The 26,840-nt window shown below is 39.4% G+C and overlaps 1 protein-coding gene across 10 annotated transcripts in view; it reads left to right on the forward strand.

Moving 5' to 3' along the window:
• NPAS3 (neuronal PAS domain protein 3) overlaps positions 1 to 26,840 on the forward strand; it is an 848,147-nt gene that overhangs the window by 602,762 nt on the left and 218,545 nt on the right. For all 10 annotated transcript variants that reach the window (XM_033109513.1, XM_033109503.1, XM_033109504.1 and 7 more), the window contains one exon: positions 7,470 to 7,559. In XM_033109513.1, coding sequence (XP_032965404.1) covers positions 7,470 to 7,559 — 90 coding nt within the window. The remainder of the gene's footprint in view (positions 1 to 7,469; positions 7,560 to 26,840) is intronic.

The raw sequence follows: 26,840 nt of genomic DNA on the forward strand, positions 1-26,840 counted from the left end.
ATGTGTTAATTAACAAGATAGCAGAAATCTTTTCACCAGGTGTACGTATATCACATCATCATAAAGAATACTATAAATATCTTATAATTTCATATGTCAATTACACCTTAGTGAAACTGAAAACTCCATCAATCTCTTCATTTTGCAACCCAAAGACAGCATATTAGAGATGTGCAGCTCGGTGACATTAGTCCCCACCATGTTTTGAGGGTATCTTGAGCTGGAAATTGCCTTTGCCCTACAGCTTTTCGTTTTCTAAAGTTAATTTCCAACTTCACTCATTTTCTTAGTCTTGGATCCACAGAGGAATTTTCTTTAAGAAAGCAGCTCCTGAGTTGGCTCCTCTTTTAGCTCTGCAAAACCTCAGCCTGCACAGGCCAATGAACAGTAAGCCGTCAGCAGGTGTTTTTTACAGGCATCACACAGTAGGACCAGGAGAGTCACTTGTGTGAAAAGAAATGCTGGAGGAAGCACAGATTTCGAGCAACTATGATGGGGTGCGAAACTGAAATACCCAACAGCTTGTCCCAGCAGCAGAAGGAAAAGGAAGGTCCTTCTTTCTTCCATCTACCACTTACTGACGTGTGACACTGGACACTGTACTTAATTTCTCTGAGCCTCAGTTTCCTTATCTATAAAGTAAGATTTAATACTACTTATATCCCATTTCGTCTATGTAATTTGCCAATGTAGTTTCCTTCCCACCCCCCACCTGATGGTGAACATTTGAATGAACTGAGCATTAAAACATTATACAATGTAACATGATGGTATATATTATACTATATATAATAGTATATTTGATATATTATATTTTACTGTACCGTATATGTGATATAATATGACCATCCCCTAGTTTCCAGTAGTCTGTCATCTATAGGATGTCCAAGAAACAAATCTTCATGAATTCTTTCCCTTGTGTTGTTTTGTATAATGCAGGCAGACTACTTGAAAGACACCTGGAACCCTGCATGTGACCAAGCTCCATGTGTAGCCAAAGCAAAGCAGTGACATTTTTAAGCCTTTCAGGGCCAGTACAATGTACTGTTTATATTACTCCTGCTGACATGGGAATTCCTCCTTAAACTTGAAAGAGAACTCTGAATTCAAAGGGAAAGACGCACCATAAGGAATTAGCTGCTAGATTCTGAAGAGCCTCTGTTTCTGTACAGTACCCCACGTGCACAATAAGGAGACGGTTTAATGTTCCAGTGAATATTTGTGCCTTAGAATGAGTAGTGGAAATCCTCTCCTTGAGGCAAAAAGAGCTCGTAAGCAGCAGCACAGGGTCCCTTCTGCCTCAAGTGGAGTCCCAGGACATGCCACCGATAATGGGAGGTCTGCTTGCCTCCCCTGGTGGCCCGGAGACGCAGACACACGTGACTCCACCAAATGCCACACCCTGCTTTTATACCAGAGCCTGTTGTCCATTTGGCTAGATGTTCAAATCAAGAAATCTACATCCCTCAAGGCTTGAACTAGCATCCCAGGGAAAAAACGGTCAGCACGTTGATACACAGCTCCCACAAAATGGAATTTTAATGAGCAGAGGCAAAACCTGATCTCCTTGCTCAGAAAGCAGGTGGCTTTGTTCTTTTCATGCTTTAGAATTTCACTAGCTCAACACCTTCCCTTTTATTCTGGTACCTCTTCTCTGAGAACTGAAAAGAGGCTGTCTGTGTCTCTGCACTGTTTTCTCACCTAAGATGTTTGGATTTATGTGTTTTGGGAAACTCTTAGGAAAAGTGTTTTGAGGCATCAAGGTTTGTTTTTCTGGAATTCTTTCTTCAGGGGAAAATAGTCAAATTTTGCCTAACTAGTCTAGTTTGTTGTTGTGATTGGGGGACATGTGGCTTTTGGTACAAATAATGTGCCTTGTGCTATCCTTCACGTTATTGACTCATTGAAAGGGGCGGTGGGGCGGATATAAGGGAAGAACGGGAGACAGAAAACTGGGAGATTCCTAAGAGTTAAAGAAGAGCCTAAGCCTTTGATGTATGCTTTTATCCATTCTGAGAAAATATACTTGACATAGAGTCCTGTTTCTGAAAAATGGCTTTTGTTTCTGCACAGTGCTTGATTGTTAAAACTCGGATTGCAAAGACAAAATTTGGGAAACTTTTCCTCCCCATAAACAGATACATGTGGGCACTTCTTGGGCACCGTCCCAGGCTCTCCTTGAAGTAGCCAGGAGTCCACATGTGTGTACGAGAGCAGTGTAGCATCACCTCCTGAGTGCAATCAGAGGGCAATACGGCATTTTAATGAGTTCTGTCAAAGTGTTATTGTATCCAGAGGTCACACAATTGAAGAAACATTTTTTTTTCTTTCTTTCTAACTTCTATCTGCTGCCAAAACCGAGTAGAGAGATAGGTATCAGAGCCCTGTCCTCCCTCTCCAAGCTAAGCTGCTTTTGTGCTCGGCTGATCCACTCAGCCTGTCATGACGATAGAGGTGGTTCAAGAGCAGACTCAGTCATTCCCGATGCTAACCCATTGCTCCGGTAGTGGAAGCAGTTTCTCATACAACCTCTCCTTGTTAACAGCAAAGCTGTTTGGGCAGTTATAAAATATGAGTACTTGTATCTAATGGCTGACAAGATTTGTGCTCAAATTCATGTTCTGCTCTTTCCTAAGTGAATTACGTCCCAATAATGAAAACCCTGAGCTTGGGGGGTGGGGGGGCTTGGTATATCAGAGACTATTCTCTATCTTGGATGGGTATTTTCTCTGTAATCTAAGCCTGAATTAGAAGAACATCACAGATGCACAGTGCATCGGACATGGAGCACATGCATGCATTTAAATCACGTATATCTTACTTTTTTACTGATGTAATTGTGAAATATGTTCTTTTTGCATTCATAATTAGGGGGTGGAACAGATGGTGAAGGCTTAGTTTAAAATAATCTGTCATTAAAATAACCTAGCCTACTGGTAATTCTTCACTCTAACTGGAGTTAGGTCAAGGGAAAAGAGTTTGGGGTGTTGTGGTGTTTTTTTTTTCCCTCTTCTGCATTGGAATGTAGAAGGAAGAACCATGAATTTCAGAGCAGTGATATACAGGAGAATTGTCCCTAGAAGGGCACCATAGTAAGGTTTCACTCTGAAATTTGGCTGCACTATAATATGCAGGCAAAAAAAGAAAGCAGAGACAAAACTGCTTTGACAAATATAAATATCCATGTAGCACAATGCATTAAAATTAGTGAACCTTCAATCACGAAGCTATAGTTAGTTTCATACCCTGCAAGGAAATAATCTTGTCATTTGACAAATACGGTTAGAGGCACTCAGCTTTTGGGGTTAAGAAACTGCGCCTTACATTTTATATGTTGCGCTGATGTCAGGGGATATAAATTATAATTACAGGCATTATTATTCAGAGATGCTGTAGCTCCTGACTTCCGTATCCAAGCCTAGCTCCTGTATGTGTACCTCATGGACTCACTGGGATGTGACAAAGAATATCAACCCTATTGTGATGGCCTAGGACTGGTTTTAGAAATAAGAAAACTGTCTTGAGAAATCAGCTCCTTGCATGCCTTTTAATGTCTGCTTTACTGTTTCTTCTAAGATTTTGTTCTCCATTTGCTTTGAGGAAAGCAGATAGATTTCAGCATGGCTTTATAATAAATCTTCTCAAGGAGGGACTAGCATTAACATTTGTGTAGGTTCTTTTTCATCTTAATCCAACCTTAGTTAATAATCAGAAAATTCTACATACTGAGTTAGAAGATGTAATTAACCCTTTGACCCCAGAATCTTAATTGGTGCCTGTTGAAAACAGTGGGCAGTTAAAAAAAAAAATTAAAAAGTAGCCTGCAGTGATTGAAACAGCTCAGTATATATAGTAGCTTTCTTGATTCAAACTTTTAAAAAAATTCCTTAGAACTTTCAGAATAATCACATTTGGTTCCCAAGACAGACTGATTGAATGTTTCTTTCCTCCTCCCACCTTTTAAAATTCAGACGCCCACATTAAACCAATATTGATGCTACTTTTAAAACTTTCTAAGCAGCAAAATGCGGCTAACTATAGATAGGGATCACCCCGAAGGGGAAGGTAATGGCTACATGAAGAGCAACCTTGCCTATCTGGTTTCATACCCCAATTCTTTATTTACAAGGTAATCAAAACCTGAGTTATAGACATTCATTTGACACTGTAGATATAATTGATTGAAACGGTAAGCATAAAAGTGAAAAATTAACTAACCAGTTTTGTTTTGTTTTGTTTACCTCTGCGATGACAAACAACTAATCTGACTAGTTGTTTTTTCTCCCCACCAAGTTGGCTGTTATTTTTAATTGAATTGACTGGATGCTTTGTGTCATGTAGACATAGACTCATTTTAATCTCACCAGGAAATTGGAACATGTGTTGAAGCCTCTGTTTTTGCCAAACAAAACTGGCCAATTCTTAGATCTCCACTGCTTAATAGCAACAGTTGTTTAGCCTCCAGATATTCCTTCTCCTTGCTATGGGGTCCAGACCTCCAGTATTTTATTAAATACGTGAGATACGAACCTATTGTTAAAAAAAAATCCTCATCTCTTTTGGTGAGAAAGTAAAGGCTGTGTGTCGATGGCAAATGAATAGCACTGGGTATTTTGGAAGACTATAAATGAATACAGTCTAATTCTGATCTTCCAAATGTCAGGAGATCTCCCAGACCGTGTTAGACATCTGCAGCATCAGAAACTGCAAGTAATCTAATAGCTCCATAAACAGAACTCTTGGAGGAAATAATTGCCATCCCTGGTAGTCATTCTAGCGTTCATGATATAAAAGGAAAGCATTGTGTTTGGAGGTAGAACTGGGTTTACTAAGCCTTGGTTGAGCAGTTGTTAGGTGTTCGCTAGATAAAGTTCAACAAGACATGGCCCCACTGTTGGGAAATTCAGTCTCCTTGGGAGTTAAATAAGCCAACCAGGACCATACAATGTCATAAATACTCAAATAATATTGGAGTGCAGGAGATTTAATCCTGGCTCTGCCACTAGTTGGCTGTAGGATCTTGTCCAGCCACCTAGCCTCTGTTTGCCTCAGTTTCCTCACCTGTAAAATGAGGGTTTAGACTACAGATTGTCTTTGTGCCAGCTCCATCAGTCCTTTCTTCTGCTCTCAATCAGCCTTCTCATTGTCATTTGTCCCCATAGAAGTCCTCTTGTGATCTTTGGGTGTGTCCTTCTAATCTGACAGTGGCATTTTAAGGCTTGAGAAGATGGCTTACACAAATCTCTGTGATTGTATGCGAGGCCATGGTTCTTCAGTTGCATGGAAAACCTAACCAGGCCCTTTTCTCCATGTGGAAGTTCCAAAGGGGGAGTCTTAACCCTCATGCATCATCCTCAGGAGACATCTTGTTTGAACTGAAGACATGTTGAAATGAGATCCTTCCCAAACTTCTACAAAGGCAACTTTGCTTTTCCCTGGTTCACATAAGGTTCCACTGTACCACACTCTAAGCTTCACAGGTTGGATTTCACCAGGGGGCTGGCAACTTTGTCAAAGCTAAGGAGCCCAGTTCTCTCAGATAGTATTTTTTTCCCTGTCCCGTAGCTGGTTCCAGGAGAGAGATTATAGAGTAAAGTTGACTGACGAGGTCACCTACTGTGGAAATGACTTATGAACTCTCAGGTCTGCCCTTTTCCCATTGGTCGCCTCCTCCTAAGGAGACGATTCTATCATTTGAACAAATCATTCAAACCAAGTGATGATGACTTTTAAGCTATAGGCTGACTCTTAATATAAATATTTTAACTTCAGAAATACTATCCAATTTATCTTTTTGTTAATGTACACATACCAGTTAGAGAATCTTTATTTTTAGCGGAAGGCAGCATAATAATTGAGTCTGACGGTCAGAGTTCGAATCCTTACTCTCCCACTTACTAGGGACAGGCCTGTCGCCTAACTTAGCTAAGCCTCAATTTCCTTGTGTGTAAAATGTAGATAATAATATAATTACCTCAAATGGTACTTGAGAAAATGAAAAGAGACAATACATGCAAACTGCTTAGCATATACTGCTCAATAAATGTAAGCTATTATTATTGTGCTATCTTAACCAAAAGCTTATTTATCGTGTAATTTGTTTTTATGTGGAACAATGAGATGTGACTTTTGAATTGTTTTTAGAACCCACTAAATCAGAGGAGGAAATTGGGTGCTACCCACAGTTTCTGACCAATAGGGCTATGAAACAAAGATCAGGAAGCATGGACTCTGAGTTGCATATATACATATAAATATATATACACACATATCCCCATATGCATAGATACATACATTTCATATATACATCTATAGCTCCAAAAACAGTTCAGTGTCTTAGGAGACTGAAATTATCGCTGAGATTTGAGGCAGTACAGTTTTCTAATTGAATTTTACATGCTTCTCCCACATTTCAATGTTTTAAAAACAAGTTATTAATTTAGTGTTGCCACATACCTTGTTCCCATCTTGGGCTGCCTCTACTTCCAAATTCACAGCTTCGGTAAATATCACTAATCGTTAACACTTCTCCTGTGCAAGCAGTACTTAGGAAATCTACCTGGTTAAAACTCAATAAACAAAGCAACACAAAAGACATGAGGATGATGGGACATATCAAATGCACTTGGATTGCAAGAATCGGAAACACATTTATTCTCAATTTAAGTGGTATATTGCAGTTGGAGTCCATTATGATTTACACCATTCATTAAACTGAAAATGCAACCCTCCATTTGCAAAGTGAACTAAGGTTTCAGGAGTTCCAGACGATGTGTAGCATCCTTCTTTTTTATTTTTTCCCCCCCTTTCTTCTTTTGTTTCCAGTTCAGGAGTTGTAACAGAAAGTAGATCCTTCACGAGAAAACTTAAATACAGAGTTTTGCAAAAGAGGATTACAGTTTATAAGGTTTCAGCCTGTACACATTCACCCATAATGTATGGCTTCTCCTGTTGGTTCTAACACAACGGATAATGGGACTGAGCAGGGCATAGTCCTTTATTAATTAGCAAATTATTAATGTCCATAGTAGCTCAAGTGGTGATTTTACTTGCTCTTCATACAGGAACCCTTTTTTCTCTTGTTTCATTACAATTTCCATTCCTGTTCTGCTATTAAATGGAGAATCTTGCTGATTTAATCTCAGTAGCTACTGAATCCAAAAAAATAAAGGCAACATCTCATAAAATCAGCATGACCTGATTTTATACATGAATGTAATGTATCTTGATCAAAATGACAGGGACATAAGGAAGTCGCTGAAATAAAGGAAAGCTTGTAATCCTAATTCAGACCTTTAATTTGTTCATATGTAATGCAATGATAAAAGATCTTAGGACTTTTGTTAAACATGAAGGGAAAAAATGGTCTTCAATTCCTTATGTGTTACTTTGTATCAGATGCCTTACTAATTAAATCTCCATCACATAAAACATTTGTTAACCTATTTATGTATTTATTTTTTCTGCAGTCCCTGGATGGCTTTGTATTTGCACTAAATCAAGAAGGAAAATTTTTGTACATTTCTGAAACAGTCTCCATCTACCTAGGCCTCTCACAAGTAAGTAAAACTATTTAGATTCTTGGCTGCGATTGTAAAGGCTCCTTGAGCCTTGTGCTTTTTCCTTCCTTGGTGGATATCCTGCTTAGCGTGAATGATCAAATTTATTCTTTGATGGCTCTACCCGACTCTTCTCACAGAGTCGGTGGGAAAATTGTATGTGTCAGTTCAGAACGTTCAGAATAAACTCACGCTCAAAAACTTTAGTCCTCCCCACCCCCCAGGGATCATTATTAATTTATTAAGACCAAATGAAGTTTCTTCCCTCAGTTGTTTTGAACTTTGAAACCTCTGTGCCCAGTAGGAGAGGGACACAGTAATAGCACTTCCCTTGTGTCCTATTACTGGATGTTTATGGAGTTCCTTGCATTATCCTGGGAGCTGACACAATGACAGGGAGTCATTTGGAGTCAAGAAATGCTGAGAGAGACCATTAAAATGTGTTTCAGGGAGGGTTCCAACAAGGATATAGTTTGCTGCCTTTGCAAATGCTTCCCAATGCTGCAAGACAGTTTCATAAACTAAGATGGCCTTTCCTTCTTTGCAGTTTAGTGACTCACATGTGTCTGTCAGAGGTGAAAAGATGAGAAGATGGAGGCAGATGGGGCAAGGGAGAAAAATCCTAGATGTCAGTTCTCGATCTTCTTCCGGAACACCAAACTTTTACTTCCATTGGCTTCCAAGACACAAGCTGTGTCTATAGAATGCCAAAATACCCTGAAGGAAAGTTTGCGATTCAACTAATTATCCAGATGTTTTCGCCACAAAAATGCTGAACGTCTGGATATTTGTGCCCATCCAGGTGATTGGCTGAGTTTGACCCTTTTCATCTGATGGGTTTGGCACAAGGAAAACACAGCCTGAGTGGGAGGGCTTTTGTGGGTGTATGATGATCTGCCAAGTCAGATAATCTACTTCTCATTCAGTTGCCCCTTGGAGCTAAAGACAGAGATAAGATTCGCCTCTCTCCTCCTAACTAGGACCCACCCTGGACTCATTGCTTCTGAAAGTTGGCACTGCTCTAAGGAGGCCTCCAGCACGGCTGGAACTGGTGGGTGTTAGTAAGATTTCTGGGTAATAGCTAAATCAAGAAAGACACTGGGAAATAATAAAGAGAGATATTTGGCATTTGAGGAGGGCTGGGGGAAGAGGAGAAACACTGCCAAATTTGATTATTTACTGTGGAGAATCCAAGCAAGGGTCCATTAACTCTTCCTTGAAGAGCATGCAAGCTATTCACTATAGTGTATAGAGTAATTCTATTTTATGCGGACTTCGAGAAACCAAATGATGGAAACTGAGCCATTGTTAACTTAATATTAGTATTCTTGCTGAAATATCTTGTTGAAATCTCTGCTTTTGTAATAGTCATTTAATAGACTTTAAGCCTTATCTTAATCTGTTCGGGACCTAGTATTGGGAATCTCCAATTTTGAAGTTAGTGTGCCACCATGTTAATACTGTATAGTAGAACCGGAAACACCACTGTTTGTTGTTCTGCAATGCCCATATTCATCTGTTTTATGCAGAATATCCAACAAAGTTTAATCAGCCAGTTATGAAGAAGGATGAATAATTAGTTTAAGCAGGTAAATGCTAATTAGGGAACTCCTGAAAAGCATCCATTATATACTAGCTCAAAACACATTTTACAGCCCTGGTTAGTGGTGTAATCCAAATTCTGTCAAGGCAACTGCATTTTCTGTAATTGAGATGTGTATGTTTGCTTTGCATAACAGATGGCTCTGTATGCTTAGACTGATAGCTAGGAAAATAATAATTGCATTATTCTGGCCAAAAGAATATTAGCTCTTGGGTTTTGGCCATTTCAGTCAGTCCTCCTGCCAGCACAGCATATGCACATATATGGATTGGATTTTCAAGGAAATGGATGCATCTGGAATAGTATGGCCATCTGAAATATCATCTGTTCAGGAAAAATTTGGCTTTAACCCTGTGCTGGCTTCTCCTTAAAAGCAGTTCATTTCACTGCTTCTCTACTGTAACATTAAGTCAATCTTGTCCTAAAATCTGAGACGAATTATTGAGGCTTCTGCTAGATAAAGCAGCTGTGCAGACATGGTACAGTAGCTGGTGACTTCTGTGTGTACTTCCCCTGCTTTTGTATATGTGGTGGGTTTTAAAGTGCCTGTCGATAGTCAGCGTTGTGACTTATCTGGGGGCTGATGCTGGTTGTAATGTGCCTTTGCCCTGTGGGTGGATGTGTTCGGTTAAATATGCAGGTAGAGACTCTGAGGTACAAGCCAGAGGTTTTCCTTTGGAGGTATTATGCACTGAAATGATGCAGAGTATATCATCTAGAAAGTGATTTTTGCATATACCGACGTATGTATTTAGAGTTCAGAACTAAAGTTTAAGAATAGTTCTGGGTTAACATGAAAATAATCTGATAAAAGCATGGTATGTTTTCAATGGCCAAAGAATGAAGGGGAAACAAATCTATGCTAAAACTTTGGGAAAGGATTGCCAACCCAGTGAACGTTTTAAGTCCAAATCGGGTAATTGAGGTTCCTGAGACATAGTAACTCTTCCCAAGTTTTTTCAGCGCCCTCTTCGGTTGTGAGGGTGTGGGGTGCTCATGGGTAACATACAATGTAAAATGTACTTAGTTATTAAGTAAACACTTCATCTTTTACACACACACACAGACACACACACACACCCTTAATTAAATGCAAACCAAATGTTCTGTTCATGTCCTGCAATTTTGCCTCTGTGGTTATTTCATCTAGCTAGTGATAAGGAATGTATAGAGTTATGTTCCCTCTTTTCCTTTTTAAATAGTTTCATTAAATAAAGTTAACATGTAACTGTTGCATCAAAGACTCATCCAGTGAAATTGTTGAGGAATCTTGTAAGCATGGCAGTTTGTTAGAGCATAGTGGTGTCTGCATTTGGAACCCTCAAGCTATTCCATCCTCAGTTTTATTTTCTTTCAACATGTAAATAAATATGGTGGCTTTAAAACGGCTTATGTTCAAGAAAGAATTAGGATTCTTTTTTTGGCTCGTGAGGAAACCAAGTAGCGACACTTCTACCGAGCTCTGTTGTGCAGCATGAATGTAAAGACTGCCAGAGTGGATTTTTCTTCTACACTCCATCGAGTGTCACAGCTCCTGGTATCCAAGGTGTGTGTGTGGCCGTTATTCTCTTTAAAGTATCTTCATACTGTCATGATGATGGGAATGAAGTGATCTATGACGATGTCCGACCCTCCTCGGCAGCCCTTTTGACTTTGCCAGAGATATATGTTTAACTTAACATCTAAGATGTGGTTTCAGGTTGTAGAAATACGCAGTGTTGACTTGCTTTTCTTAGTAAAAATGATTTCTAGTGACTCACCGGAGGCCTTATCTTAAAGGATGATCCCTAAATATCGATGCTGAGTTTGGTTTACATGGAAATTAAATGACTTCTTATACCTGGTGATGGCCCTCAGAGCTGCTAAACACAACTCTGTTCTCTAACTATAATCGAATAGGCAGAAGTGAAAATGAAGAAAGAAAACAGAGTGGATTCCCTAACACTGAAAATGTAGCCTTGATATGTGGTCAGCTTTTATGAAAACTGTTTCAAGGGACTTAATCTCCAAGGATCCAAAAGAGACTTTATATGATAAATAAAAAGCATTAGTAGTTTGATATAGGATTTAAAGCTTAGAGAACTATTTATTTGTTGGCGTATACCCTTTTCTTTCCACAAAGGAAATAGCTTACATAAACATATACAATAAAAAAGTAATGGCAAAATAGAACTAGGATATAAGGAGAAACAGATAAAGATAGGTAATCTGTTATCACAGAGTAGGAGACCACAATCAAGGCTTATAAGAACAGACATAAATGGTCTGCTCAAGCTTCGAAGTTAGCTATGAGGTTCCGAGTAACCAAAGCAAAAAGGGAAATAAAGTCAACCATCAAACCTAAGGAAGCATCACTTCTCAAGAAGCGCAAAGATTTTCTGAGACAGAAATAGAAAAATAAATCTCAAATACAATTTCTGTAAGGGCTGATAATGTGGGTTATAACGTACTGATCTGCTCCCAGTAGAGTTCATGTTTAGGGCAGAGCTGTAATGACTCATGTAGTAAATATGCACATACATATTGCAGATCTCATAGGCAGACAGAAGACCCATAACCCCCTCAGCTGTTGGTGTGCCAAAGATCATTTTGAGAGTGGTGTTCTGGAATCCGAACCTAACAATAACGTTGACTAGTTTGATGGTTTCTGTGCTTTTAAATCAGCTTTTCCTATTCCATATGCAAATCCTGCGTTTTCTTTTAAACATTGTTGAGAGATTTAACATTACAGTTTCCAGAGGCAGAGGAGATGGGTCTCAGTCAACCGGAGGATAAAAATGGACTCATAGCTTCTGAGAACATTTTTCCTTGAAAGTGAGGTGAGCGATGATGATTCTGATACATACCTATGCCAGCAAAATGTTTTCAAGTTAACACAGAGTCCTATTTAAAATAAAATGGGATCTAGAGCACACTGGGAAATTAACAGATTTTTATGTTGTGAGATTAGAAAATAGCCAGCAGCTGGCTAAGCCATCTCTTGAAAAGTATTCTAATGCCCCCCACTTCTTCCAGGGCCCAGCTTGCATAGGAGTCACTTCCCTCTTCTCATTGGTAGAAGATACTTCCTTGCTGTTATAAACCAGCCAAAAGGTAGCTACAGACAAGGTTACAAATTGGCTTGTTTCAAGGCAGCTTGCTAAAAGGGCCAAGGTGGCTGAGATATAAGAGCTATAGAGGTGAAGGTGAAAGGAGTAAACGGTTTTTTTAAATTTGGTCTTTTTTTTTTTTTTTGAGGCCATGCAAATATACTTGTATTTACCATAAACTCCTCTCCACATTCTGTTGTTATCTCCATATTTTAGATTTCTCTGCATTTGTTATATAGAATGGCAAATAAAATTACAGCTACAGCACACACGTACAAGGTCAAATAAATGACAGAGCTCAGTCTATTTGTGAAGCTATTCTGAAAGGGAACCATGGTGCCAAATGTGGTTTATTTGAATAATAAAGAAGAATTAGATTCCCCTGATAACTTGGCTGAGGGCCAATAAATCACTGGAGGTTAAAGATGCTTTGCAACTGCCATGTCTTTCTTTTGCTTTTCCAAAGTGCAAACCTTAACTCTTCCACTCTGTTTTTCAATGCAAATCGCAAATCAAGTTGAGGTTAGTATGTGGTTAATACTCTCACTTCCATGCTTGTAAAAGACCAAGACCATTTTGTATATAGATAGATATCTATATACATATCTATCTATATATATACATATATATATATAATTTGTTTAGTGGGGTTAAAAATTGCAGGTATTAGCTTTCCTTACAAGTTATTACTCTTGTTTGGCATCATCACATCTTAGATAGCTGGACTAGAAAGAGAAAATAAAAGAGTTATTTCAACACAGCAGAGAGCTTATAATAATGGAGCCAAGTGTTAGCATTTTTTCAGTTGGTGTTCTAAATTTATGCAACGTTAGGGTAACCTGAGTTCCTTCGATAAATGAATACACATAGCCCTCTAAATATTGCTTTGTGGCCTCCCTTTTTAGAGTCTTTCAAGTAGGCACACCTTAATTTAAAAAAAAAAGTAGAAGAAGAAGATGATGTATAATTTTCTGCAGCCTCTGTGTTTTTTCCCCACAGCAAGTCTGCATTTTTCTCCTGTACTAATCATAAAAAGTTTATCACTTCTGGGTGGAACAAAGAAAAATGCCCTTTTGAATGTGGAAGCTCTGAGGGTTTAGAAACTATTGAGAAAATATAAGTATCAAAATAATTCAGAAACAGTACAAGGCACAGTGGCACATTATCAATTTACAACATTTAAATTGATAAATGCTTGGTGGTGATGGCCTACAAGGGCACTTTGAAAAGCAAATACCGACCTGGTGAAGAAATTGATTTCCCCCCCTCCCGCCCCCGAAAATGACTGCATGATGCATCATTTGACTGCATGCTGTCCGAGTGCTTGACAGAGATAATCTCAGCAATCCCACGAGTGACCTTATCGTTCTCACCAGGGCAACTTCGCCTACGTTCTGACTTTGTGCATGTCAAGGTTCCTCCCGGCAGGATCCTTGGGGGAAAAAGTTCCTCTGTTCGATCCAGATATTGAACTGCTCACTCTTCCCCATTTTCCTTTCACCCCACCCTTCCAAACAGACAAACACGCCTCTTTATTTCCTCCGTAATTATGAATGAGCCAGGCAGAAGAACACCGCAGCTCCGTGCTCTGTATCTTTGGTGAAGCCCTTATTACCTTTTAGTTCACATAGTTCTAGGTTGATCACCTGTATTAGCAGGGATCTTTTTATCAGGAAGAGTAGAAACATTCCCTAATGTTCTCCTACAGTGCGTTCCCATCTTTAGCAAAATGGGAAGAGCTAATCAGTTTCTTTCTTTCTTGTACTTGCAAGGTTTTTTTTTCCTTTTCTTCCCAACCCTGCAATCTTTACACAGAAAGCTTCTGAAACTGTTTTAATCCATGCACTTTGGTTTCTAAGACTGTCATTCCGTCACCATCCAGTGATTCTAGGTGTTTCTCGTGTAACTGTAAAATTATGTAATACTGACGTAAGACCCAAATAGCATGTCACCTTGTGTTATGGGGCTTTGCATCCCAGTGGCAGCCTTGGTTTTGATGTAATCTATGAGGCTTTCTCAGGACCACTGTTGCTTAGAAAATATTTTTCTGCCGTAGAGGAATAATTGACCATTTCTTTATGCTTAAAATTTTTCTGTTGATGTATAAGGGTGTGTGTGTGTGTGTGTGTGTGTGTGTGTGTGTGTGCATGCGCGTTTCTATTTATCAGTAATCTTCCTGCCACACAGCTTGTCGTTGATAATTACAATTCTTGATTAGCCACTTCTTGAAAGCAGCAAATACCCTGCCTGTTTGGCACCCTGAAGCTACAGTCCCCACTGGCTTTGACACCCTCAGTTCACCATATTCAACCCCTTTTACCTCCTTCTTTCATCCACAACATTAATTCTGAGTGAACAAGACGTGCTTCCTTGCTTTTGACAAGATTTGCTGCAGTCTCATGCGACAAAAACCCAACACTCATTCCAGATTCAGAAAGTAGGATTTATAACAGCATTTTAATTTAATGTTGGATGTCGAACATATAAAGAGATCACAGTAGTACTAGAGCTGAAAATTGATGCCGTTTTTATTAGTGTCCTCTCAGAAGTGGGTGAGACGCTGTTTGTGCAGTGGAGCACAGAGCGGCACAGCCAGATGAATGAGGATCTGCTATCTGCAAGGAATCATATTTCAAGCCACTGTCGGCCTCTATTGATGTGCTCAGAGTTGAAAGGTTATGCTAGTAAATGCCATCCGAATTTCCAGCATTAGGAATCGGTAGAATAATCTGCTGGTTGTCACTTGATGTTCGGCCTAAATGCACGGCATGGGGGATGTTTTACTTATTTTAGCTCCAAATTAATTTCTTATTACTGGCGCATTTCTTTCTCTCTTCCATGTCTTCATCAGTCCTCAAATGGGACTGATTTTTAACAGACCTTTTAGTGTCAAGCAAAATCTCTGAAGGAAAACGGAAGAAATTTGTGTCATCATACGTGAGTGTTATATTCTTCCTGTTTATTCCCTTAGACATATTTTACCAGGTGCTGAGGCCAAAACACACAAAGTCTATATGGGAAGGGGGCTTTTCTAGTTAGCCTGAATCACAGAATCAGAAGACGATAAAAGATAAGCTCACCAATTTCAAACGTTTACTTTGAAGACCTTTCACATTGCTTCTTAATTTCTGGAGTTAATATAATTAAGAGAAAAAAGAAAATGGAGTGTCTACATTTAATGGCATCAGGAAATCTAAAGTCAGAAAAAATACTTTTTGAGGAGTTAGCTTGTTTTATTTGTGTGGGTAAAATGGCATTTTCATATTCATTTTTAAAATAGAGCACTGAGCAAAAGTAAGATGGAGAAGAAAATTTAGTCATCATTCTAAGTCCGTAATTTATTCATTTTTAAATAATGAAACGGTGTTTTTCTGAATTAACCCATGTATTATTCATGCAGGCATTGGCAACGTAATGTCCCCGGTTTTCTGGAAAGCATTTCTTTGCCTGACAAGTAGTATTTTCTATATGGTATTAATTTAATGGCTTATTTTATTATGCAAACTTAGAAAGTAAAGATAATTTCTGTCTATAACAAGGTGCTTCTATAGGCAATATGCAAAATAATACCTCTACACCTAAGCCAGCTATCCTTCCGTTCTCCTGGACCCTATGAGAGTGATGAGCAAATGCAAGTTGCTCATATGAAGAATAAGAAATAACTTGACCTCCTGGGAAGGGGGTCAGAAAATCGTTAAATTCATGTGAAATCCAAATTTCATTTCCACACACACACATTCAATCTATAGCTCTTACATAAGAAGACATAGTTTTCATGTCAGGAGTAACATGGCAACAATTTCAGTTGGAATATAATAAGGAAATTGACTTTAGGTTTTTGTATAAGTTCTAGAACTAGTCTGATCGCCTGCACATCAATGCTGGTTTTAGACAACAAATGCCGCTTGGCTCTTTATCCTTCTCATTCCCTCTGTCCCCTTTGGATGGATGACAGTCCAAAGATGCAATCTCTTTTTCCTAAATAGTCATTTTTAAAGGGACTGATAGCAATTGTTCCAATGATTTAGAGCATCTTTTGATGTTTATGCCTGTATATGTACATATATAAATGTATAAATTGGTTTCTTTTTTGCTTTTTGTGCCTACTGCATTTTTGTCTACTCATATGTTTCCAAAATGATTCACTAGAACAGTAAACCAGGTTTCCTTTGGGCATCTCCTCCCCCGTGCAGCCTCCTACAACTGCAAATTTACCATATTCAATAATACGCGAAAAATTTCCTCTGATGCTTTTAATTTTTAATGTGCTGGCAGATTATATATATTACTTTCAATAACTATGCAAACTTTTTGAGAGCATAAGAATGTGTGCAGAAAGAAGTTTTCTCGGGGAAGGAAAAAAGTAGTTTGAGATTGGATGTTTTCAGGGCAGTTAAGTCCCTTGGTAGTGGTGACAAGAGACTACCGGTGTGCCAAGTGTGGTATTTGGTAAATCTCAGACGTGTGTCAGTAATACAGGATTTGCATGTTAGGTACAGAATCATAGATTCCACTTAGCATTCTTCTGGGTTTTGGTGAAGCAAGCTTTGTGTCCGGCAGCCACCTCCCTTTTGGCCTCTCTCCCCAGTAGGAGCAGTGTTTTAGAACCACTGGCAATCCCTTTTAGTACTGCTTTGCCAAGGAAACAATAGGAAATTGCCTTTTGATTAGGAAAGAGCTAAGCTTTAGGAGCATGCATACAGGGGATGGTTTCCCGAACTTCAGAGTTTTATTATCATTCTACAGTCTGTCTTGATTTTCAGGTGTCTCTTCTTACTGTACTTTATTAGATGCTTAGATCTGGTTAATCAAAGTCCCTAAGTGTTGAACTTGATACTTTTTGTAGCTTAAAAAACATGTGCACAAAATGTACTTGTCTATATGTAGAGGAATGTTTCCAGAAAACAGAAATGGTGGCATTAGCTAGGATCTGGTTCTTTCCCATGAAATGTACAGGCTTGCTTCACTTTAAGAAATGTCAAGGCTAGCAAAATCGCAAAATGCCTAAATAAGGATTATTTATATTATGAACTGTTCCTTTAAGTGATGAGTTCTTTTTAAATATCTATGCAGAGAATCATTATCTACTTGACAAAATCAAAAGAGGGTGAAGGAAAGGGAGAGAGGCACAAAAATTAAAGTGTTCAGAGGCATTCCATTTTAAGCTTAATCAGAAATGACTATGTGGAAAATGAGATTCTGTTGGCAGACAACTTTTTAAGAGCAAGCAGTGCTCACTGCTCCTAGTAAGCATGGGGATCTCCTCAGTCTCGGTTGCCAAGTGTAAGGGGAAGGTTGTTTGCAACCTGGTCGTCTGGACGAGGGAAACGTGGTCAGACTGTTCACTTCAAACTGCTGTGCAGCAAAGATTCAGCGCGTCTGGGATGGTTCTGTGTACATATCTGTGTGAATTACAAAAGTCTACACATCCCTCAATAGAACATGCAAGTTCGAGGAAAATAAGAGGTGAAACTGGAACCAATTCCCTGAAATTGAAAAAAAGAAAAAACATAATTTTTCCAGCTCATTAATTAAAATTGACATCGCAGGGTTTGCAAAGACCAAGCAAGGACCGTGCCATTTCACTACATTTCAAAACCTTTTCACTTGAGCGGACAAGTAAATCATGCAATTACTGGGACTCATTCAGCTCTTTAGTAAAAACACAAGCCTGCAACCTTGGGTGTAATGTACATTGAAATGAGAAGACTTAAACTGAAGATATTTCTAAAATGTCACAACTGCTCTGTGACACTGGATGATATGTTTATCCATTCATTATCACCGAGAACACCTGGGGCGGTGCTCAGGAAATCAGATAGTGCCTTTTAAAATAATTATAAAAGAAGCATAGATTAGCAAGCTGAAGGGGAACAGAGACAATCCTGAATCATGATGTTACTAATTTTGATCTGTTTGGGGGCATCAGCTTCCAAGTCACAACAGTGTAATAACTGACTGCAACTGTCAACAGCGCTGAGGAGAGAGAGTGCCAAGTATGACTATTTCTAAAAAGCAAATGTTTTCCTGGAGATGAAATCCAAGCATTCATTTTCTGTTTATGAAATTAAGACACTCTGTGGGTGGTGTGTCTGTTGTCAGTTTCTGGCTTGATCCTTTTGTCTGTTAGAATTGCCGTCTTTGGAGAAGCAGGAGAAAGGGCTCTGGACTTGGATCCAGGCACCCTGATTCTGGTCTTGCCTCTGCTACTTAATCAGGCAAGTGACCTTCGTGAGAAGCCCGGATTTTAATTTTTCTTAAGTGTGAAATGAAGGGGTGATTTCTCTGGTTCCTTCTTCTTTAAAATGTGTGCTCTCTGAAATTCATCCAATACTGGACATTTTACATAAGCACTAGGGCAGGTGGGGGAGGGGAGCCTGGGAGAAATAGGCTATTTTATTTTTAACCTTCAAAGGAATTTAGTTGAGCAGATGCTACCCTGAACTAGTCAGAGTAGAAAGAAATGATATGGCTTTTAAAGGGCACATCTAGCATATCTACCGGGGTAAAGTAATTCTGGCAATGCTTCAAAGGATATAACGTTTGATGGTAAAGTAGGTAGGCTATGGAATGAAATCACATATGGCAGGCTGTCAAAGTCTTCTACACTTTCAGTACATTTATATAAGTGCAAATGGAGGCTGCTTAGATGGAGTCTCTAGCAATTTCCTGCTTAGACTACTTTCAGATTATCTGATATTATTTGACTAAATTATCTTTGGAGAAGCTGAGGACAACTTTGATGATCAAATATTTTGAAATTAGTTTTCCTCGTTGGGAGATTATCTGAAATATGAATTGCTCTCGTTTGAGCACTCGAAATTGAAAGGCTTTGGAAATAGCAATTATATAAAAACAAGGGTCCTGAAGTGCTGTATATCATGCTGAAGGGGATATGTTTACAGGCCAGTAGTGTCAGTAACTGTAGTTCTCCCAGATACCTCGCCCTTACCCTTTTATTCTGGGCTCATGCAAAGGATAGATTGACTGTCTTTTTAATAAGCGTAGTTCATTTCTGAGAATACATCAGAATGATTGATCCGTACGATTGACTTGTATGTTCCTGATGTCTTCTCTGTGAAGAATTCCTATCACTCTGTGGACCTTTTCTGTTCATATTTTTTGCCTAACCATGAACAATAATTATAACTAATATTTATTAAGCTCTTACTGTGTGCCAGACATTGTTCTAAGCACTTGCCTACCATTAAAATTTATACTCCTGTTATTAGGTACAATTACTGTCCCCATTTCACAGATAAGAAAATTGAGGCTCAGAGACATTAAATAGCTTGCCCAAGGTTATATACGTAGGTAGTAGCAGAACTAGTGCTTAAGCCCATCCCTCTTGACTCCAAAGCACTCACCATTATTACTAGCTGTCTGTGGGGAGTTTTAGGTAGTTAACAAGTAGAATTATTCAAAGTTTATGGATTAGGAGAATCTGAGACCTGGAGCAATTAAGCACCCTGCTCAGAACCATAAAATAGTTATTCTCACAATTCCAATGCATATAAATGAATTTCTAAAACTTTGGTAAAATTACGTAGTTATAGCCTACAATTATGATCTTCAACATTATTAGAAATATTCCAAGATTCAATAGTAGGAGGCAGTAATCAATAATAAGGGTCTAAACCCAGGGTATCCATGATGTTTGCCACACATTAATATGCATTCGTGCTTGCCAGCCTTTAGCCAATAGACTAGGTGACTTACCTGTGCCATAACCTGCTAAAAACTGAAGCTATTGATAACTAAGGCTTGTTTCCTGCCCTCAAGGACCCAGTGTCTTCAAGATGTCATAGACACAGTAACCAAGCTATAGTGACCTATACATAGCTAATTTCAAATAATTTAATGAATGTCCCATGTTAAGATAAAGAGATGCACTACAAGCCACAGGAACAGATAATGTAGTGGGTGACTAACTCTGCATGGAGAAGTTTGCAAAGGATTTACCAAAGAAATGACATTTAGGTCAGGCCTTGAGGGGCATTTTCCGTGCAGAAAAGGAGAAGGTGGTATTCAGGCAGAGGGAGGCATATTTGCAAAGTCATTTCTTATGGCAAGAGATGAGTCTGGAAAGTTAGAACCAGGCCAAGTTGGAAAGGGTGTCAGAGGAAGCTTAGGAAATTGGACTTTTTTTTTTTAGACCCTGGGAAGCCATAAAATGTTTTAAAGGGAAAAGTGAAATATTAAATCTGTGCTTCAGGGAAAAAAAAAAATCTGGCAAAAAGAATTAGAAGATAGATGGCATCTTCCCATTTTAAAAACCAATAAATAGTCCAGGGAAGAAATGAAAAAAAAAAAAAAAAGAATTACAGTAGGGCACACAAGTACACACGTAAAGACAAGGGGATGGATTTGAGAGGACTTTCTCAGGTAAGATCAATGCCGTGGTGACTGATCAAATGTGCTGGAAAGCAGGAGGAAGTGCATTTTTAAAACTTAGTTCCAATGTAGACATGTGGCATTTGAGAAACTTGTGGGCCATCTGTTGAATAAACAGGCTGCAGAGCTCATGAGAGAGGTTGGGTTCAAAGTTACAGGTTGGGAAATGCTTAGCACATAGATTGTCCCTGGGCCCAAGGGAGGCAGATGAGATCACCACAGAGAATTTACAGTTCCAGAAGGAGGGGGTGGGAGCTGCTGAGAAGGCAACCCTGAGAAGATCCCAATTTACTGACAGGTAGAAGAGATGGCAGCATGTCAGATGAAACACAAATCATCATGAAATGACCCGGAGAGTCGCCTCCTCTAGAAGAACCATGGAAATTATCATTAGGAAAGTCAAAGAAAAAGCAGTTTTTCAGAAGGGATGTGGTCAAGTGTCCAAAAGTGATAGCGTTATCAGGATAGAGAAAAGCCATTGTATCCGTCAGTTAGAAGGTCACCAGTGATATGAATATTATCAGTAACACTAGTGAAGGTTGAAGCCAGAAAGCAGCGGCTTGTTGAGTGAGAGGTACAAATGTTTCATTGAGTCTCGGTCCCTCTTCCAAGAAGTTTAGGGGTAAAGAAGGGGAGTAGGTAAAGGGAGAGTGAAGAATAGTTTGAGGGGAAGATAGGTGGATGAATCTCATTAAGTTTTGATGCCGTTAGGTTGAGCCGTTGAGCATGTAGCAAGTTAAAAATTCTAGAGAGAGGGAAAATCTTTGGACCTGGGTCTCAAAAGAATAATCTTTGTGGTGTGAAGGGCATGAACCTGGGAAATAAACAAGAATATCTCTTGCTCTTCTGCTGGAGAGAAATTGAGGAATTGAGTTTGGAGGTGGAAGTGGGGAAGGAGAGAGGTCAGTTTGGAAGGAATTCATGGCGTCTCTACCAGGCGAGGCCAGAAGACTGTGTAGTTACTTTTGCTGGATTTTGCTGGATTGTTCAGCCAGCCTTGGTCCATCCACATAAGGGTGCAACCCGCGGAGATACAAAGTAGCAATGAAGGCAGGCATGGGGAAAGATCAGAGCAGGAAAGACCAGCCACAGGCTCAGGCCAGGGTCGTTCCCTTTTCTGCCTAGCCTGTTGGAGGTAATGCCTGTGAGTCAAAAGCCCTAGGATAACCTAGGAGAGGTAATGGATCCACTTGTGGGCCAACACCTGGTGCAACTAACTAGTGCAGTTTAATTAGCACGTGCGTCACCAGACTGCAGTCTGCTGCCTGTGACCTTTCCACTGTTCATTGATGATCAAGTCCACTAAGAATGTCAGAAGCCAAGATGCAAGGATTGTATTCATTGCTTCCCTCTACTGACATCTGATAAATTTGTATAGAAGGGAAAAAAAGTGGGTGAAGTATCTTTTATAATATTTCATACTTTGAAATCCCACCTTTTCTGCTCTTTTTACCTCACATCCAAGCAGCTCAGATGATGGCAGATGTTGCAAGTCTCTTTTTGAATTTGTAGGTTTTCCAGTGGTCCTTAATGTTCGCTCTCAGTACTGAGGCTCCCACATTCTTTTCCTGCTCATCTGTCTCTCAATTAGTATATAACTGATAAAAGGAATATTCTTATGGAGGTACAACGTCTGAGAACATTGCAGTCTTTCAGTAGCTCTTGGTAAAAGAAGTGATTTGTTTTGTTGTTTGGAGTTTATTTTATAGTAAAAAATCAAAAAAGCCTTGGGGCTTTTAAAATCCATTTCTAATTCTTCTTTTTAATTGTTACTGGTGATAAAACAGAAAACCGTTTAATAATTGTAACTAGACTTATAGCTACCATTGTGATGATTTGGTTCATGTCACAGTAGGTGACATAGAAAATATAAATTCATGATTTTGAGATGTGTCTCGATACTGCTTTTTGTTTCTTGAGAAAAAGAATAGAAAGAAGGAAATAAGGAGAGGGAGTGGAGGAAAAGAGAGAGGAAGCTGAGAAAGAAGAGATACGTTATTTTTAGCCCTCTCCCCACCCCCTTGTAGCCCACCTCAACCCTTGGGTTGCCAAGTAAAAACGTGTGGCTAGCCATCATTTTGCAAATATTTAAATGGAATGTCTAAAGTAAGCCATGATATATGCCCGCTTGAGGAAGTGGGCCTATTAAATGAAACAAATGCCATCCGTGTCTGTTTCCAGCTGAGGTTATGACATGTGGGATGGTTGTGAGAGCCAGATTTCCTTTGCATTCGGTGTCATAAACCACACAGTTTATAGTACCATATGAATTTGTAGAGCTGATTGTTTTATTATATTTGAGTGTAAATTTTTCATCCCTTTCAGTTCCACCACCATTCTCAGAGAATACAGGTTTTGTGCTGATACGCGGTTTCCTAGCTCGAGGCATGGCCTACCCCTACTACTGACTGTAATTTACTTTTTGGTGTCTGTCGCCTTGAGCTTGCCTTCTGACTAGCTTGTTGAATGATGTGCTAATCCATTATATTTTTCAGACAAGTGTATCGACCAGTATAAACAGACTGGAGGGCACAAACCTAAATGAAAGCTATACTTCCCTGAATCATTTAAAAAGCTCCTGCTTGGTGGCAGTGCAAAATAACTTGGCTCTGTACATTAAGTAACGGAGAGAGAGATCTCAATAAATAAAACAAAAAATGGAAATACCCCTGCCTGCAGGAGCTTAGTCCAGGTTGCAATTGTTCACCTTTATTCAACTCCGTTTTTTTTTGTTTTTTTTTGTTTTTTTAGCATGATGATCAGAAAGGGCCACTTTAAAAATGCCCTTCTAATATAAATCTAGAGTGAAACACAGCATTGAGCATCTCCTGCCATTGGTGAGACATTCTTACCCAATCCCTGGGAGTCTTTCACTTGAAGTCACATACATATTGTACCATGTTTATACAAATAAAGAGCAGAAAGCAGGCACTCAGAGGAATTCAGCAGAGAAATTAAGCCTTATATTGGCCCCTTCTGAGTCTTTCCCTTTGTCAGAGATGTGGGAATGAGCAGCCAAATGGGTTGGGGGAAAATAAATTTCAAATTAATCTTCCTTAAAAAAAAAAGAAATGTCAACTGAACCCAAGCTGTTCAGAGCCATGAGGTAAAGATTTACCTTGTCGCCGTGTGAATGAGGATACAGCAGCTGCTGAAACTTTTGATCGGTACATTCAAATTTAGCATGGCACCAAGTAACATTGTGGAAAAGGTGTTCTTCAATTACAATTATAGCATAACCAAAGGGAAACAATCCCTGATGACAAACAGAGGCTCAGTTTCTTCCCTGGCGCCTTTGATACCTCTTACTTTTACAAATAGTTATCCTGGGAATGACATCTCTTCGGTCTACCAATATAAAAATTATAAACCCGTTCTTCCCAAATCACTGGCTCTGCTTCCTGAGGTTTTGTGAGACAGGGTGTATATTTTTCACGTTCATTTTTTCCTTAGTGGCCAGATGCAAGCCATCATAGATAGACCCTTCAGTCTGCAGAAAAATGGGGAGGTATTAGAACATGTTCCTGTGTCTCTCACTGAATGGTAACAGCAATCTTGCAAGGCTGAGTAAAAGGATTTTATGCCCATTTGACAGATGCAGAAACGAAAATTACAAGTAATGAATGGCCAGGGTTACATAGCCAGTAAGTGGTGAACCAAGGCTCTACTGTTTGGCTCCATCCCTCACATCGACTTTCTTTCCCATCAGAAGTGCCCGGTTCTGAGACTTTGTTCTCTCGCTACGGAAGGGAAGGGCTAAACTGAGAGTGGCATGATACTGTCTCTCCTCTGTACTAACGTAGTGAATGCTGCCTTTCCACCAACAACCCAGCCTCCCAATAACTTGACTTCTTTTAGGGGTAAGGAAATCAAAACATTGTTGAACAAAAGTGTTTGTGGAAATTCTGAGCTATAGTCCCTAGAACAGCTTAAAATTCCAAGACTGCTCATGCAGGGACCTGTACAAGGACAGTTGCCAAATACACCCTTCCCTCGATGCCAAAGGCAAATAAAAGGACCTTTCCTGGCCACATACAACCCATCTTTGATCTCTGGTCCAGTGTCTTTCAGTTTTGTGCCAATTTTCCACATACCCCACAGAGTTTGAAAGTCACTTCTGGGCCTTAGACAACCTGTTGGATCAGCATGTTCTTTCAAAAAGAAATTGCCACCCATAGCTCTCTTTGCTATTTTGTGAGTTCTCAACTCACTCTTCTTTTGCCTCCTTCTCATTTTACAAGTCAGGTGGACTGCTGATACCCATCCTCTGATCACTCAGGGTTTTGACCTATGGGAAGAGTAATCTACATTTATCATGGACACCAAATACACATTTATTGACTGACTGACTGGGTGAATATCATCCAACTTCCATAGAGTATTTTGCTCATATGAATAATTCTGCTATCAGGGATTTTATAACGGGACGGTCAATTCTGAACTTTATTACAATCTTCTACTTTAGTTGACCAAGGGCAGGCATGGCTAGAATCACTTATAGTTTAGGAAAATTGGTTTTACTTTCCCAGCCTACTTATCGTTTAATGAAACCAGAGCATAAAGCAGATTTATCCTTTCTCGCAGAACAACACATTAAAACAATGAAGGGAGTGCAAACATTATCACCATGTACATAGCGGGAAGTGGGAATGAACTTAACATTTATTGAGAATAGACTACATACCAGGTTCAATGCTAACAGCATTAGCATTACCAACCAAAGCAGGTTAGATCTGTTCAAGCAAAAGGTATGCACCAGAATCTACAATGAACTCTCCACACATGATTTCTCAGTGAATACCTGCAGCAACTCTGTGAGGTAGGTTCTACCAATAATAATTTTATGAAGTAGATTCCACTATCATCACCATTTTATCCAGAATAATCACTGCCAGCTAGAAAGAGAGTGCTAACCTCTGTGATTGAAAAATGAAGGCGTTTGGACAGGAAAATGAGTCCCATAGTGTGTCTCAAATGTAGTCCCATAGTGTGCCTCTTATTCACACATCTCAGTAATTCAGACCCCGGACCAAAATGAATAAATAAATATAGAAATAAATGTCTTTGGGGTTCAAATAATAAATCTTTATACTCAAAGAAGCACCATATTTTATTGGAAGATTTGGGCTGGGCAGTCGAATGATTTACAGAAACTCAGTATGTGAATTGACAGATTTCATATCTCAGTTCCTTGGTATTTTCACCTGTAAAACAAGAATAATTACTCAGGCTCTCTATATATTATAATGAGAGATGATAAAGATTGATGAAATACGGATGCATAGAATGAAGGTTTCAGAATAAATGTAGTCCTGAGTTCACAGATATGCTATTACTAATAATGGAATTGGTCTATTCAGAAATAGTTTTCCTATTCATTTGTACATTTAATTATGCATCATCTTTTTCTCCCTCCTTCAATCAGTATGTATTAGACATCTACTCCATAATACTAGGGGGAATAAAAAGGTGAAGATGTTAGCCTCAGTCTAGAAGTATCCAAAACAAATAATGTAATGAAATGTTTCCTTGAATTTTTTTGAAACCGGGGAAAGTTGGAAGGAAAGATCTTGTTGTGTCTACATGATACCAAACATTGAGGAAAAATGGAAAAGTTCAAGCAGTAATACAGATGTTTCAAAATATCTAGGTGTTTCAATTTTTCAGTCAAGATGGTGGAGTAGGTAAATGTTCTGCTTGCATCCTCTCATGACCACAACAGAATTAAAACTACACTACAGCACAACCATCCTTGAGAATCGCCTGAAGTCTAGTTGAACAGAAGCTGTATAACTGAGGACATACAGAAGAAGCCATCTCAAGACTGGTAGGAGGGACAGAGGTGTAGGATGGGCTGGTCCTACACTCACATGCGGTGGTTAAAAATAGGGAGGGCTTTCTCAGATGCAGAAATCCCCCCAGAGGAGCAAGGGGTTCCAGCTCCACACCAGGCTCCTTGGCCCAGGGTTCCAGTGCCAGAAGTCCCCATAACTTCTGGCAGTGAAAACCACTGGAGACTGAGCTGAGTGAGATGGAGTGCTGCTGGAGTCCCAGTGCTCCTCTTAAAGCAACCATATGTGGACTTACTCACTGATGGACTCACTCGCTCTGAGCGCCAGAGCTGGGGCAGCACCTTGAAAGGTGCCAGGACATACAGGGAGGATTGAATTGTCTGGTTTCAGGGCAAGGGCTAGA

The sequence above is a fragment of the Rhinolophus ferrumequinum genome, chromosome 6 (assembly GCF_004115265.2).
Source record: "Rhinolophus ferrumequinum isolate MPI-CBG mRhiFer1 chromosome 6, mRhiFer1_v1.p, whole genome shotgun sequence".
In the NCBI taxonomy this organism is placed as follows: domain Eukaryota; kingdom Metazoa; phylum Chordata; class Mammalia; order Chiroptera; family Rhinolophidae; genus Rhinolophus; species Rhinolophus ferrumequinum.